Raw genomic sequence first — 17035 nt, 5'->3', positions numbered from 1 at the left:
CTCGTCAAAATGGTGATGCCACGCCCTCCCCGCCCATTTCTATGGTTAGTGGAGGTGCTGTTTTTAAAAAAACACATGGGAATAATAAGGATCTCTTTCGGGTCCGCTATGTTGCGGCTGTACAGCTCTCCTTTTTTGAACACGCTAGTCTGTGTGAAGTCACACTAAATAAGGCCATGAGCTGCTATTTTTCCGTTTTGTTTTCCTCACAGAGAAAATCATTCAGGAGTTTGTTTGCATTAAAGGAGGGGGTGGTTTTATTTTCTGCTAAATTTGCGCCCCGATTTCTGAAAACCAATGTAAAAGTTTAACCGCGAATTCGTCAGGCCAGCCAGTAAGTGCAAAAAGTAAACCTATATCGTTTATAAATAAAACGTAATAGATTTGTCTAATGTTTATACTTCTTTTCATATGTAATATTCATATGTAATTTATATATATATGATGTATTTATGCTAATTAATATTAACATTTACTTTAATATTAGTTTGATGTATTTTATTATATTATCTTTAGAGGTTATAGTGCAAATCCTTGTTTGGACAAGTCTTAAAAAAAGAAGGGAGAGACTCGCCGTGTCAATAGACATGAACAAGGAAAAAATATATTTTTAAACATTTTAGATCATGCAGTCATTTGGAAAAGTAATTTTCCTGCTAAAAACTATACATATCCATCCATTTTTATCCAGGCCGTAGGGGAGACGGAGCCTGTCCCGTCAAACGGTGGGTACAAGGCAGGATACACCCAAAAGCAACTGCTGAATAAATAGATAAAAGACTATTATATAAAGAGATGTTGGGTTGCTCCAGGAAAACTAGGTTACATTTCTACTACAGCACAAACTACCTGTGGGGATATTTATTGGTCTGAGTTGAAAATGATGTTGATGTTCCAATAACAGCTGAAACTGCACAAGTGTCCTTACAGTGAGTGTCGCATGAATGTCGGGTCCCTCTGTTTCCAGTAACAGTTGAAGACTCCTAGAGCATTGCAGTGAGTTGGTGTTGAACTGGGCACTGGCCAGAAAGTGGAAACACATGGTGTTATTGAACAGTCATTTGGGTGGAGGTCTAATCTCATACTTCCTCTTCTTTGTAAGGTACTGTACATGAAAGCTCCCTGGCTGTACACAGCTCTGTGCATCTTTACTAGCTCCCCTCTCTCCACCTCAACTTCACCCTTTTGCGGCTGCCTCCCTGGCTCATTCCTCGTGAGTGAGGGGCGATGTGACACTGCTGATCTCCGACCAGCACTGTCATTTCCTCAGCCAGACGAGTTCAGACCAAAGTGCTTTGCACGCTACTCCTTTATATTCGCCAGCTGTTCGTCATCACGATTTGACTAAATAACTAGAAGTTCAGAGGGTGGCACCTGTCCGGGCTGGGTCTCGAATACTCAGGCAGGTTCTTCCTTGTGGGTAACAGTAAGAACGGTGCAGTAAGAGTGTACAGGAGTGACATCACCCCCCCCCCCCCCCCAAAAGTGTGCCTTGTAGGAGCACCTAGTCTGTTGGCACAGCGGAGTTTGCATCTGTCCAGGGCGTGGCTCTGCTTCAGCCCATGAGCAACCATGATCAGACCCCCCCAGGGGCAGAGCTGAGCTGCACGTGTTATGCCTACATATAGGGCGGAGCAATCTGGAGACTGCACTTCTGCTGGGAGAAAGCAGGAGTGCAGACGGAACCACATTTGAACCCGGGGCCCTGGAGCTGTGAGCTGTGAAATGAAAGAGCTACCCACCATTCAGGAGTCAAACCCATTATATCACAAGGCTTGCCGGAGGGGGTTCGAGTTTTCTGGAGATCCCGGGACAGCGATGTCACTGTGACGTTACCAGTGGGCATCGGCACTCTGTCCAGCTCCCTGTTCCACACATACAGGAGCTTTTCAGTCTCCACTGCTTCTCCCCTGTCAGGCCTCCCAGACTGCTGTCTGCATTCAGGCCTGAAAACGTCTGCTGGTGGGACTCATTACAGGCAAAAAAAACAGTCTCCGAGGCGGGGAGGAGAACGGGATGGGGGTCGGTTGCACTCATTTTAATTCTGGAAAGAAATACGACTGGGTAGCATTTTGCTGGCACACGAACTGAGCCGGCAGGACCAGATGCCTTTTCTCAACTCAACTTTCTCAATAAACACATTAAATTTCCCCCAACCCCCTTTCCTTGCGTTTTTGAGCTGCTATTGTTTAGACACGTTACCATGTTATTTTTGTCTGTTCTTGTTGGATTTTGGAATATTGTTAAAACGGACCAAATTTTATTTTGGAAGGATTCCTATGTGTTTTTAACCCTTTTGTTCACAGCACAGAAGCACAGAGAGCAGAGGCTCAGTTTTGTTGTTATCTTCAGTGCCTTCTCCACTGATACGATCTCTAACTCTGGAGAATACAGGAGTCCAGATCTTTACGCCTTTGTGGTTGGCGTAGCCTGGCTCTAACATGGAACTGACCGTTGCGATTTGAACTTCTCTCCAATTCTGACTCCTCCTCTCCCTTCCTCTCCCCCTTCTCTGTCTGCAGGTGGTATTTTTCCTACGCCTGCTGCCATTGGATTTCCTTCCAACAGGAAACACCAGGGAGTCCGAGAGGACAGAGAAACCACTGTTCATTACAGCTCAAGACATACCCAGGGAGACGTGAGAGGTGAAGAACCGGGGCCCTGTCTTTACACAAAGGGTGGTAGGGGTGTGGAACAAGCTGCCTAACCATGTTGTTGAAGCCAGTTCCCTGGATTCTTATGAGAAGCTAGAAAATACCCAGAATATCAAATGCAGATTCGGTCTGTGCTGTAATTTTGTGTCAAGATGAGCCAATTGAGTCACAATCCTCTGGATACTTGAAGAGAAACCCAGATTTTAACATTGCTCTTCAGCTGGAGGGATTAAAACTATCAATAATCTTTATATTCAATAAAAAAATAACATTTTCACGTGAAGGTCCTCTGATCATTGCATCACAGGATATATGCTTTCTTTCACCAAAAGGTTTAAACCTTCTAGGATCAAAGAACATGGGTAAATCTGTTGGAGATCTTAAAACATTTGGGATGCTTCATAAACTGTAGTTTTAATCATCTATGGAGAAAGTGGAGATCAAGGGAAGTGACTCTTTTTGATGTTCTGCCCCAGAAGTTGAAAAACAGCTTTTGTAAATTATATTGCCTTCCTCAAAGTTTTTGCCTCATCAGCTTGACATGTTCTCGGATGACAAGGCTGCAGGCTCGCTTTGCCCTAAACTTGGTGCGGTGTCTCCACCATGTGTCGAACATGGAAAACTGCACGGAAAGGATTTTTTTTGGCCTGCTGTGGGCAGCACTTAACCCACATAGCCACCCAAGTCACCTCCACATGCAATCCTTTATAAACTGTTAAATAATGAAGGATTTCTCACTCCCGGACTTGGGGACCTCCACACCTGCTGGTTTAAATCCTCAGCAGAGCTGTTTGCTTAATTCCATCATTGATTGAGCCAAAGCATTGCCCGGTTGAAATCTTCACAGGCTTTTTTTTCTGCTCAAGGAATGAGGATCTTGTTTCAGGAACTCAAAAGCGAAAAAATTGAAAACCTGTGGTGCAGGTGCAGAATAAATATTTCCTACTGCTGTACATTTCTCTTTGCTCACAGGATGACAGCAGGCAGATGCATCATATGGTGACAGCATGGGCTCTGATACTAGTCAGGCGCAGTTAACAGTAGCCCCCGTGCACCCCAGTTAGAAACCTGTTGACAGAGAACTCCTGAGCTCAAAATAAGGATTTTGTTAGCAATTACTCATTTGCTTTTACAATTCTGCCTGCATAAACACATAGATACTTACATGTACAACTAGCATGCTACACAACATTTCATGTGCTGCATTTTAAATTCATCATGCCGCAACCTGGCGCAGAGTTTAGTATTGCTGCCTCACAGCGCTGGGGCTCCATGTTTGATTCCCAGGGTACTGTGCTTGGAGTTTGTATTTTTAGCCCCACTTTCACGTTGTGTTTCCTTTGGGTGCTCCAGGTTTCTCCCACAGTCCAAATAGTGGTAGGTCAGTGGGCTGCTGGGAAAATTGGTGTATCCTCCTTGTGCCTGTTGCATGCTGGGATAGGCTCTGGCTTCCCCTGTGACCCTGTATTGGATCCATCCACCAAGAAACATACAATAGTTACTTGTTTGCTCTATGTGCGTGATCTTGCAGCGGAGCTACAGAAAAAGCAAGGTTGTATGATATTCCCTAAATCAGTCTTCAGTGCCTCGCTGAGAAATTCCTGTTGACTCGTCTTTTGTCATTTCTCTTCCTCAAGGCTGCTGTCTCACCTCTCTCCCGAAACTGAGACATCGCTTCGAGAAAAGGGGGCTGCCAGCCGTGACTCCCACAAGCGAGAAAAGAGCTACGGAGGCCTGAGAGACTGGTCCATTCCCAAGAACTTAAGACCTGAATTCCCGGATCGGGGAGATAGCGGTTGGAAATCGGCAAAGATCACCAGATTTCCTATCCTTGTTCGGAGTTCAGGTTGTCTGTTCTGCACAGCTTCCCGTTTGATTGCCCATTCCAGCGCAGATTGGTCCCTTTCGTAACCTGCGTCATTTGCTCCCATTCAGGGCTCTGCTGTTAACTTGCCGTAGGAGTTTGTCTCTTGTAAAGCCACTCTGCGTGTCTCAAAAAGCTGAACACACAGCCACACCCACTCTGCTGGCTCAGTGTGAACAGGCACAGAACGCACATTCCCTGGTGAGCAGACAGAAACGGCTGTGGTGAGGTCCTGGTGTTGAAGACACAGCCCCACACAAAATCACAAGCTTTCACTTGCCCAAAGCGTGCATATCTTTAAAGTTAAGAGATTTCTTCCTGTTCGGTAGATTTAGAGCACAAAATCTTTGTAGAGGTTTTCCAAAACAGACCATTCTGATAGCTCGGTAAACAGGACACCCATACTTTCTTTACTTTCCAAGCGTTTCCGGGAAAAGTTTCACGCCAACAGTCAAGATGCCCGTAGTGATTCCCACCCTGCAGTCCTCTCCTCTGCTCTTTGCGCGTCTGGCGGCTCTGGTTTTGTCCTGCGTGGCCTTCAGCCTGGCAGTGCACGGGGCTCAGCTCGGCCACGGCACCGGCGACTGGTGCATCTTCTGCTGGAGCTTCAGCTTCGCCGGGACGCTGCTGGTGCTGCTGGTGGAGCTGTTCGGCCTGCAGGCCCGAGCCCCCGTCTCCTGGCGCAACTTCCCCATCACCTTCGCCTCCTACGCCGCCCTGCTCTGCCTCTCGGCCTCCATCATCTTCCCCCTGTACTTCCTGAAGGGCTACTCCAACACCTACTCGTCGCGGGATTATCGGATCGCCGCGGCCGTCTTCTCGTGCCTGGCCACCCTGGCCTACATCTGCGAGGTGTCCATCAGCAAGGCCCGGCCCGGAGAAGTGGCCGGCTACATGGCCACGGCGCCGGGCCTGCTGAAGGTGTGCGAGACCTTCGTGGCCTGCGTCATCTTCGTCTTCATCAGCGACCCGGTGTCGTACGACGACCACGCCGCCCTCAAGTGGTGCCTGGCCGTCTACTGCATCTGCTTCATCATCTCGGCGGCCATCATCGTGCTGTGCGTGGGGGAGTGCACCGGCTGCCTCCCCTTCCCCTTCGCCCGCTTCCTGAGTGCCTACGCCCTGCTGGCCGTCCTCATGTACGCCACCGCCACCGTCATCTGGCCCATTTACAAGTTTGACAGCCGCTACGGAGGGCACACGCGGCGCACCTCCAGGTGCAGTCAGACTGTCGGCCTCTGCGACTGGGACAAGCTGGTGGCCGTCTCCATCCTCACCGCCCTCAATTTCATCCTCTACCTGGCCGACCTCTTTTATTCGGCTCGTCTGGTTTTCGTCAAAGTGTGATCCCCCTCCTCCCCCCCTGCACCCCTTCTCCAGTCTTCTCTTCTCTCTGCCCCCTCCCCGTTTGCGGTGTGACGTGCAGCAGAAGCTTTCCAAATAAGAAAACGAGTAAAAATATCCCCGTGCCCGCTTGCTAGGGGGACCCGTGAAAAACCGAACCCGCGTTTCCTCGGCTTTCCCCGTCCTCGGGTTCATTTTCGGCCGCCTTCTCGCTCTGTTCCCAAATATTAGCTCCCGAAACGACTCTGGATCCCACCGCCAAAGGATTGAAAAAGTCCTCTCGCGAAGCAATGTATTGTTGTAGGTTAAAGGTTGTGCTTTCCATATTCAACAGTAGACGCACGTGTAATGTTTACGTTCGGAAGCCCCACAGTTGTAAATCGCGATACAACTGTGCTTGAATAAGCTGTTCCCGTGTTCGGTTCTTGCCAGAATGACACGGACAATGCCAACAACTACACTTGGAAAATTTAGATCTGTAGAATGGAACTGAGCTCCTCAGAAGCCAACAAATGCCCAAAGTGCTTTTCTTGCCTTTTTTGTATTTTTTATTCAAGCGAATCTGACCAAATTCCCGTCACCTCTTGTGCCTTTATGACAGGTTTTGTCAGGCCTCACTTGGACAAAGGTTTTTATTTTTTTTCCTCCAAAGAGTTATACGACTAGTAATTCCTTTTTTTACTGCTGTTTTTTTTATTGCGTACATATAATAATTGTAGTGCAAAACCGTCTAATTTTAGGTCTGTCCGAAAGGCTGAGTAGTTTCCGTATCTTGGGCACGACGTGATGTCCTGCATCACTGCTTCAGGTTCACACACACACACACACACACTTGCGCTGGGGAACCTGCGTCGTTTTCAAATCAACCAGCAATTCCCCGGAGAATTTGTCCGATTTCCACAATGCCTTTCGGAGGCGACTGCGCTCTTCAACCAAATCAGAGGACAGTCGCTCAGCTTTTATACTTGTGTCCAAGAAGCAGTTTGGTACCATTTCTTTTTTCTTCTTGTTCGAAAGCCTGCAGCTCCAACCCTCAAGTTCCACGAGGCTCCTCTGTTCATCACCCGCGAACATGGCTGATGTTAACGCCCCCTCACGCAGTACGCCAGCGCACGGACACGCTTTGCCGTCCGTTAACAGGGAAAACAACTGTTAACAATATCTAGAAACGAGTCTCCAGGGAGTGGAATCCCAAGGAAGGTCAGAGTTTGACTGTAAGGGAGTCAGGTAGGATGCACATCATTAGCAAGAGGGACAAGCTATCCCAAGACTAGAAATCTCCTCCTTGGGTTTGAGTTCCAGCTCTGTCACCTCGCTGATAGTATTTCCTAAATTGAACAGCTTCACACTTTTCCTGTTTTCCCAAAGCAATGACTTTGTAATTGATGTAAGACTCATTTCTTTCCTCTTCATTTTTAAGATGCGTTTTTTTTTTACTTCAAATCATATTTATGTGCTATTACCTTTTTTAATGGCTTCTTAATTTAAGTGGAGACCTTTGCGACACATCCTGCCTGCTTGGTAGTTTTATTGAATTATTATCTGTAACTCGGCATGGATGTGTTAAAAAGATGATGAGGTGTACAATTTGTATGATTTGCCTAAAACAAAACAGAAAACGTCAAACCTGCATCTGAAAAAAGCTTAATTTTGATGTTAGTTCAGAAGTAATTTGTAACACTAGCCTTTCACAGACTACTAAAAGTCTTTGACAAACCAGTTTGCTTTAGGTGGAGTTGTTTCTTGAGGTGTCTGAAGTCACTGTCCATTTTCTACCAGCCAAAACACACAGATACAGCATGTAAGAAGGAAGATTTTGTTTTTGTTGGAACTGCATAAATCAGATTAACAACACATATTATATTATCAGTAGAGATAGCGTAATGTAGTAGACCTACATATCCAGAAAGTGAGAATACCATACCAAAGATTTATTTGGGTTCTCAAACAGATGAAGTGAAACATTTGACCAATTTTGGAAAGAAAATGCAGCAATACTAGAGAAGCAGTATGTGTGTATCTTTGTTTATAGACATTTGGGGACACAGCTGCTAGACACCCCAAAATGTCTCGCACTTCCGTCGTACAATGAAGTGACTTCAGGTACCAGTGGAACTAGCCTCACGAAAGATCTGAAGCTTTACAGCTGACCTTAACATGCCTCGGGACACACTCTGTTCTTTCACATTTTATATGCTTTTGTATTGCAGTATCATAATCTGTACATGTAGTTGCCAAAACCAGTATTGCTGTACTATTCAGTGTTGAATAAAGCAAAGAAAATGACATTCTGTGCAGATGTGATTGTGTATCTAACCTGCATCATTTTCAGCTCACAGGTTTCCTGAGTAGTTTAGTTGTTGTTTGGAGAAACAGAGACTGCTATTAGAAGCTCAGATTTAGATTCTACTTCGTACAAGTTCAGTGTTAGAGAGGCTAGGCTTTTCTAGGTCTATTCAAAGTGTTAGGGTTATTTTATGTCTAAGAGAGACTTTTCGTGTTTGTTAATGTCACAGGACTGACCAGGAAAGGCTGCATTATTAAAAAAATGTGCAAGTAAGACAGGTAAGTTTTGAGAATTACCGTAGAAGATATAGAGTAGTTTTGGGTGAGCACCTATATTTGTACACGCCCATCATCTGCAGTATCTAGCATGAGATTTAATAGCACAGACACCAGTGGTTATGAGTGATGCATTAGGAAACTTTGTAAATGAACTGTTCAGCTAGAGTTACAGGTGGGGGCTAGGCATTGCACTGCAGACCCCAAAAGACAGACAGCATCTCAAGGACTTGGTCAGAAGTCATTTCATTTGCTGAAATAGTTAAAGTAGGTAGATATGTAGTCTTGAGAACAGAGAGCGAGCTGCACAATAAAACTGGTTGCAAAACAAAACTAATGCGGAGATGTAATGCCCTAAAATCACTGAATTCTGGAAGAGCTGCGTTTTAGTGTGCTGCACATATGAACGCAGTTTCATGTGTATTATTCTAATTCTTTTCACATCTTTACGATTGAGACGCTGCTTACTTTTTGACCGGAAAACACAGCAAACCCCAGGCAGACGGGCTGGGTGAAGGTAGTAGAGAAGGTGTGTAAGTGGGTCAGTGCGTCTCCCACGTCATGGAAGGACACAGTGCCAGCGCCATAGTCCAGGGACAGTGCCACCCTGCTGTGGGTCAGAGTGACTGGCAGAGCTGTCTCTTTATTGTCGTGCCAAGCTGCCAGCTTTTTCTCAACCATTTTAAAGCTCCATGAATCTTTACCACGCCCCAAGCACCGACCATCTTCACGCCCTTTCCTCTTAATGGTGTTGTAGGCGACACCTACTCTCCAACCTCCTTGCACCTCTATTTCCCAGTAATGAGTCCCTGAAGAGATGCTCTGTAAGGTCAGAACTTGCTCGTAATGATCAAATCTGTCAGGGTGGTCAGGATAGGACTGACTTCTGCCAACGTTTGTCGCTGACAGCAGGTCATTGGAGATCTTTATAAAGCGGTGTGCTGTGTTCACATCCAAGGCTGGCAGGTCACCACCTGAAACACAAGACTAGACTTACACACTGCTGTATTCAATTTGAATAAGATGGTTTTTTTTCCCCAAGATAAACTCTCAGGCTTGGCTGCAACTCTTTAAGTGCCTTGAGTAAGGTCCACTGAACTGACCAGATGGAAACAGTGGGCAGGAGAGGGGAGACTGAATTCAGGCACAGGCTCTGGTGGAAGCAGACAGGGTAGATAGCCAAGAGTGAAACTATAACTGCAACGCAAACACACAAACAGAAATATAGTCAGCCAGGCAGGGGTCAAGCCAGGAGGAACAGAACTGAAGTATGAGGGAAAGCCTGAAGGAGAGTCTTAACAGGCAGGGTTCAAAACACAGGAGTGGTCACACAGGCAGTCCGAGTCCGAGTCGAAACACCTTAAGAGATGGTCAGAATGCAGGGAAAAATCCAAACCCAGGGTCAGACAAAGAGATTCAAGCTGAGGAGTTCAGAACTAAGAGTACAAGCAAGAACGCCCAGACTGGAGAGGAAAAAACGGATGACTAAACAAAAGGCAGTGCCAAAGCCAGGCTTAAATATCTGACGGAAACAGACAAGTGTACATGTCAGGAAGGAAACAGGTAAGTGTCAGCTCAATTGGGCATAGGTGGTATCGATAATACACTGGATCTCGTCATCACGGCAACTGCTGAATTATCAGACTGAGTGGAGACTCGGCCGGTTGCCTTGGAGATGTGGGTGCATGAGTCAGTGTTCCCATCGGTACAGCAGCCTTGCATTCACTCCAAATAATGGTTGGTCTCAAATAACTAAAACTGCTAAAATGTCCCCCTCAAACAATGCAAACCACATGTGGTGTTTTTATAACAATGATATCCATACAGCATCTCCAGGACTCACAGCATCTGCTCTTCAGCTCCCGTATCTGCACCAGTGCGCCAGCAGTGAAGTTCCTGGATCTGCAGTCCATGACTTCAAATGTCTCTTTCCGGTTCAGGTACACTGGATCAGGTTTCAACAGAGGAGTCTCCAGGTCTTTACAGATTCTGTTAATAAGGCAATGAATTATGTTAAAATATAACAATTACAATAAGTACCTATTAAAATAGATACTTACTGTTGAGGTTTTTTTTTTGGAGGTTATTGGATAACTATACACACGGTGCAGACTCCTCACAATGAGGTACTTAAGAACAAGTCCATTTTCTCAAGGTTTCTTATCATATTTCAATGACTGCTGTGTGAGGTTCTTTACTAACGATCGACACCACACAAGTCAACAACGATGGTCTGTATGCGAGTGTAATTCGCTACCAGGACTCATTAAAGCCACTTGACTTTATTCAAAAGATACCTACAGTATTTAATGTATCTAGAAAATACCATACAGAACTGCTGCCCAGTCAGTGACATTTTGTTCAGGGACTTTTTTTAAGCTCCATTACTGTTACATCAGTTCCTTTCACCAGTACTATGGTTGTTTCTACTGCTGCTACTAATACTACATACCCTATTAATGCTATTTCTAAATCGACTGTTACTCCTCCCCTGTTTCTGCTACTTCTACCCGTTTCTCCTACTGCTACCCCTGAGACACACTCCTCAGATTAGGATACTGTTATTGTAGCTGGACGTCCCACTGAAGGACATTTATGTACCTGTCACTGCACACTTAGGTGTAAACTCACTAATTGTACTGCTGAATAATTAATTGACTGTATTACTGAATAATTATCTGACTAGGATGCATTGTTAACCCGGATTTAATTTGGAACAGAAATGGAGCCACATTGATCTGCTGAAGGTTACAGTGTAGTGTTTGTCGTGGATCTTCACGAAAGGAGACTGATTTGAGTGCAGAATTTGTACTAGTAGTTAAAATATCTTGCACTAGTTGCCATTTTTTTTAGTTCTTTTAATTTTTCAATAAGGACGAGGAGTTACAAGAAATACAAGCTGTTTGTGTATGTCACGATTGTAGTCCCTCCTCCTGAAGGGCGCTCCGGCTCATTTCACTTTGGACTTAATTCTGTGCACCTGCCCCTTGTTCCAGCCTCCTTCCCGTCCCCCTTAAAAACCAGACACTCAGTCAGTTCCGGGCTCTGCATCTGATTTCCATATTGTGCGAGCCCGGGTCCTGATGCGTCTGGCTCCGTCATGTTTTTAAGTCTCTGTTCCTGTTCCCGTTCCCCCTGCCGGTTCCGACCCGGTTCCTGGTTTTAATCCTTCGTCGTGGATGGATCACCAGGCCATGGACTCTAGCTTGTTTTTGGATTCCCTGTCTGGATTATTTTTGGATTGTTTCCCTCGGCCACACCTCCCCTGTGCACCAGTGCACTTTGGACACGCCCCCCTGTTTTCATCCCCGTATTCCTGCATGACTTTTCCCCCAGTGTTTCCTCACTATTCCGGATTGTGTCGTCCGCATAGGTTCCGGAAAGAACTGTTCGTGACATGCTTTCATACTGTTGTCCCTGAACAAATCTACCAAAGATGGGAGTCAATCACCCTACTAATAATACAAAGAAAAACAAGAACTTACTTGTCTCTCTTGGAGTGAAATATCTGTAAAACAGAGAGTTTTTGTTAGTGGTTTGAAAAAACTGAGGCCAAAAAGAAACTGTCAAAAGATTTCACTGCCTGATCATGGAAATAACTTCTATCTGATACTCTCTCACCTCAATGAAGCTCAGTGGATCAGAGATTTGCAGCAGTGCGTTGATGTCTGCCCTGATGCTCTCCAGTCCCTGCCTCTCCTGTTTCAGAGCCCTGTGGTTCGTCTGGAGTGCTTGGGCCGCGTCCCTGCTCTGTGCCTCACAGTGCTGCCTCAGCTCAGACACCAGAGAGTCCACCAGAGCCCTCAGCCTCTCCCTTAGCTGCTCCAGCCCCTCCTCCACCATGGGGTTGTTCTGGGAGTATAGAAAAAAAAGAGCTTAACACCACTGGTTCCCAGCCCTGGTCCTGGAGGGACGAGGTGGCTGCGGATTTACATTCCAGCTGGGCTCTACCACTCTAGTGCTCGTTGATCTGCTTCATTGTCCATCCATCCTTCTGCTAATCACACCATCCAACACAGGGTCATGGGCAGCCAGAGTCTATCCCAGCAAGCAACAGGCACAAGGCGTCATGCACACTGGATGGGATGGGAGGCAATTGCACAGCACACACAGAAACAAACACACACATGCACACAAACACACCAGGGCCAATCTCTCCAGAAGCCAATTGATCTACCAGTATGTCTTTGGGCTCTAGGAGGGAAGTGAAGCACCTGGATGAAACCCAACCATGCAACCAAAGGGAGAACATACAGACTTCACACAGACTCCAAGAATTGTCACTCTCCTCAACTTGTCATTATTTCTCACAGAACAGCTCATACTAGTTGAACAATGTTTGATTGTGGAAGTAATGCTGTACTGAACCCACCCATGATGGGCGTGGTATCACACAGAATCTGCCCTTTGTGGGTGTGACAAAGTATAGGACCCACCCATACTGGGAATGGCACAGTTTCCATAACTGAAATGGCATTACATCAGGCATGTGGGCGTGACACACGCATGGGACACATCTGCAGAGGGCAATTTTTCCATCTGTAAGAAGGTCCCTGCTGGTTACATGTCAGGCAGCAAGCCTGAATGAATGCAGTCCAGAAGCTCAGATACGGCTCCAGAATTACAAATCTCATTTGGCCTTTCAAGCAAAGCAAAAGCAAAATGACAAATGTGCCCCCAGATAGAAAGATGTCCAAATGCATATCCCGGAGATCGGCACAGACTGAAAACAAATAACGGACAATTCCAAATGTTCACAAACGAGGACGGGACTTTACCGTGATCATCTTCTCGCTTCTCTCCTGCTCCATCAGGAGCTTCTGGTTTTCGGAAAGCTTCCCGTTAACTCTCTGCAGCAAGTCTTCAAGAGACCCCTAGGAAAACACCACAACTGAGAGTGAAATACTAGTGCAGTGCTGTTCCGTAAAATGTACAACTTTGCCTTAGCCATTACACAAAGTACAGAAAGAGTACAGTAAACCCTGATGCTTGTTTAAGTTCTGACTCCCTGCATCTCAGACGAGCTAGTCAATAAGTGAAAACACTGCACTGTAAATCTTCCAACTATTCTTTTTTGTCAGTGAAACCTCTTGTAAATGTATTGAACACTCTGTCAATGAGTACTCTACTATGTCAGTGGGGCCCACCAGTCATTTCCCTGGTGCAAGACAGGCAGCCTGGCAAATAATCCAATGTAACATTTAAAACTGCCAGTTCATACTGTATGTCTGCAGCTGTAACAGCCTTAGTCATCTTTCTGTTTTCCATTCTCCCGCTTGACTGGGGCCTGGTATCGTAAATACAGGCTGGCAGTACTTGGGTTATTAATACACTGCTAGATTCTGGAATCCAGAATTGATGCTGCAGTATAAGATCCCAGAATCTAAGCAAGGCTGGTTATTACCTCAATGGGGGACAACAAAGGAAAACCAGGGTTGTGCTTTTCATCCCGAAGGATCCAAAAGCACTTTACATATAGGATGGGACCAACTTCATCCACAATGTAATGAAGCATCTTTTGAGTGACACACATGAGCCGTTCTGCACCAACAGCTCCACTACACATCAGATCAGAGAGAGGAGAGAGAAACTGTACCCCAGTCTGTACACCAACCTGTTCCAGCAGATCACTGGGAGGAGGGAGAAACTGTATCCCAGACTGTACCCCAACCTACACAGCAGAGCAGGGGGAGGAAAGAGAAATTGTACCCCAGACTGTGCCCCATCCTGCACAGCAGATTAGAGGAGAGAGAAACTATACTCCAGACTGCACCCCAACAGCAGACCAGATGATAGAAAGAGAAATTGTACCCCAGTCTGTACCCCAACCTGTACCAGCAGATCTGGGGGAGGAGAGAGAAACTGTACCCCAAACCTCACCAGCAGATCAGGGAGAGGAGAGAGAAACTGTACCCCAAACTGCACCAGCAGATCAGAGGGAGGAGAGAGAAACTGTACCCCAACCTGTACCTGCAGATCAGGGGGAGGAAAGAGAAACTGTACCCAAGATCGTGCCCAACCTATACCAGCAGATCAGGGGAAGGAGAGAGAAACTGTACCCCAGATTAAGCCCCAAACTGTACCTGCAGATGAGGTAGAGGAGAAAGTAACTGCTCCACTAATTGAACTAAATTGGAACAGTAGAGTGGCCAAAATAATGAAAGATGGGCATGGAATTTAGCCAGGACACCTAACCTTTAGAGTGTCAAAGGTGTTTTTGTGACTAAACAGTTAGGACCTCTGTTTAATCTGAAGGGTAGCAGCTCACACTGCAGCATACCAAGGCACTGGTGTGGAAATTCAAGTGCAGAGGGGAGAGCAACAACAACAATCCCAGTATTAACCACAACCTGCCTTTCAAACTTCTGAGAGAGCGGGCTAGACTGGTTATACCCAGGATGTACGGTACAGACGTTATTGAAGGTACCTTACATACAGAAAGATTTTCTAAAATAAATATACAGTACCATAAATACAGTAATTGTAGTACTAGAGCTTATATAATTCTGTCTGGGGTGATGGATAGTTTATAAGCTTGTACAGTATTTCTAGTGAAATAATAATAATAATAATAATAGTAATAATAATTGCTTACATTTATATAGCACTTTTCGGAACACTCCACTCAAAGCGCTTTACAGGTAATGGGGATCCCTTCCACCACCGACAATGTGCAGCCCCACCTGGATAATGCGACGGCAGCCATAGTGCGCCAGAACGCTCACCACACATCAGCTATCAGTAGGGAGAAGAGCAGAGTAATGGAGCCAGTTCAGAGATGGGGATTATCAGGAGGCCATGATTGGTAAGAGCCAGGAGACAGGGTTACACCCCTACTCTTTTCGAGAAATGCCCTGAGATTTTTAATGACCACAGAGAGTCAGGACCTCCATTTGATTCTCATCTGAAGGACGGTGCCTTTTTATAGTATAGTGTCCCGGCACTATACTGGGGCATTAGGACCCACATGGACCGCAAGGTGAGCACCCCCTGCTGGACCCACTAACACCTCTTCCAGTAGCAACCTCAGCTTTCCCAGGAGTCTCCCATCCAGGTACTGACCAGGCTCACACCTGCTGAGCTTCAGTGGGTGGCCAGTTGTGAGGTGCAGGGTGATATGGCTGCTGGCCATGATATGAAATGCAATGTCTGTGTGTAAGTAAGCCATTGGTGAAATATCACTATGTTAGTGTATAGTGCAGTATAATGGTATCATAGATTACTCTAAACCCTTAAAATAGTGCCACTCCTAGGGGTACACAGCAGACAGCATGTCAAATTGAAGGGTTTGGGGAAGGTTCACTTGTACTGTGTGTGTGGTACAAATTAATGTCTGACTTGTGTGAGACAGAATAAGGGAGAACTATAAGACACCAGACAGCATCAAAACAACAGAGAACTAAGGTCAGAGAATCTTTTAGGTTAAAAGACATTTCTGCCGGACTGTAATCTGTCCAGGTGAAGTCTAGGAGTTGTGCTGTCTCAGAAACAGCTGCAGTCAATACATCTGAATATGTTCCCTAGTCCTGCTATCCTGAGAGTCATCCTTTTTACCACTACAAAAATATTAAAGATCAATGCCAGGGAAATCTGATCTCCTAAAACCTTGGTGCTAACAGGTACTGGGGTTGATAGGTACACCCCAGGCTACAAAACTGAAGGACACAGCGTTACTGCAGGGATCACATATACTGTACACCGAAGGAGAAACTACTGGGACACACCTTAAACTCTTCCGCCAGCTCTTTGTAGGTCTTCATGTCGTGACCTTTGTGTTGTCTCTGCACTGTGCAGGAGGAGCAGAGGGCGGCCTCGTCTTGCACGCAGTAGAAACGGAACACCTCGCCGTGCTCGGGGCATTTCCTCTTCGCCGGGTCCTGCCCCAGCTCCGTGAGGGTATGGTCTCTGAAAGCCGGCCTCTCCGTGTGCAGCCTGACGTGATCACCGCACAGGGCCACCTCGCACTTCAGGCAGAGCCGCACCGCCGCCGTCTTCTGCAGGCAGCAGTCACAGAACACGGCGGCGGGGTCTTCCCCCCGGTTCTTGCGGAACTCCTCCGCGATGTTGGCCAGCTTGCGGTTCTTCTGCAGGGCGGCGTCTGGGGCGCACTCCTGCCTGCACTCCGGGCAGCTAAAGCTCTGGCCGTTTCCTCCCTGTTTCCTCAGCTCCTGGACACAGAGGAGACAGAGGTTGTGTCCGCAGGGCAGCAGGCGGGGGTCCCTGAAAATATCCAGGCACACCGAGCACGTCAGCTCACCCTCCAAGAGGTTTTCTGGCGTCGTGGAACCTGACATTGTTTAACTTTACACCCCTGGAGGGAAGATGGCACTCTCTCCGCTGTGCGCGCACGTCGACTTCAAAGTGAAAGCACAGCTCTGGGGAGGGGTTTGATAAAGACCGTTGTTAAGTTTCGTTTCTTCAGCTCAGGGATCAGTAAACAGCATTACACAGCCTTTTGGTGATCAAAATATGCATCTTCGTGGCCCGGAAACAACTCCACTCTCGCAGTATCACAATCGTGGTAATCATTAAAAACGGACTGTGGAAGAAATAAATACAGTTTGTGTCCAAGCAAGCCGTGTACAGAATTGTCATGGCCATGTACTGTAGT

The 17035-nt window shown here is 46.4% G+C and overlaps 2 protein-coding genes across 2 annotated transcripts in view; one reads left to right on the top strand and one right to left on the bottom strand.

The window, feature by feature from the left end:
* Positions 1–8145, top strand: part of myadma (myeloid associated differentiation marker a) — a 23258-nt gene extending 15113 nt beyond the window's left edge. The window contains exons 2-3 of the mRNA XM_088916403.1: positions 2523–2645; positions 4292–8145. Coding sequence (XP_088772529.1) covers positions 4975–5865 — 891 coding nt within the window. The 5' untranslated portion in view covers positions 2523–2645; positions 4292–4974 and the 3' untranslated portion in view covers positions 5866–8145. The remainder of the gene's footprint in view (positions 1–2522; positions 2646–4291) is intronic.
* Positions 7774–17035, bottom strand: LOC148833666 (E3 ubiquitin/ISG15 ligase TRIM25-like). The gene is made up of 6 exons (XM_088916399.1): positions 16149–17035; positions 13203–13298; positions 12046–12276; positions 11910–11932; positions 10268–10413; positions 7774–9398 (listed from the first exon to the last, which is right to left on the bottom strand). The coding sequence occupies exons 1-6, from the start codon at positions 16716–16718 to the stop codon at positions 8863–8865; spliced, it is 1602 nt and encodes a 533-aa protein (XP_088772525.1). The 5' UTR covers positions 16719–17035; the 3' UTR covers positions 7774–8862.

Source organism: Atractosteus spatula, chromosome 5, assembly GCF_055471065.1.
Source record: "Atractosteus spatula isolate fAtrSpa1 chromosome 5, fAtrSpa1.hap1, whole genome shotgun sequence".
In the NCBI taxonomy this organism is placed as follows: Eukaryota; Metazoa; Chordata; class Actinopteri; order Semionotiformes; family Lepisosteidae; genus Atractosteus; species Atractosteus spatula.
This window is presented reverse-complemented; position numbering and strand designations above follow the sequence as displayed.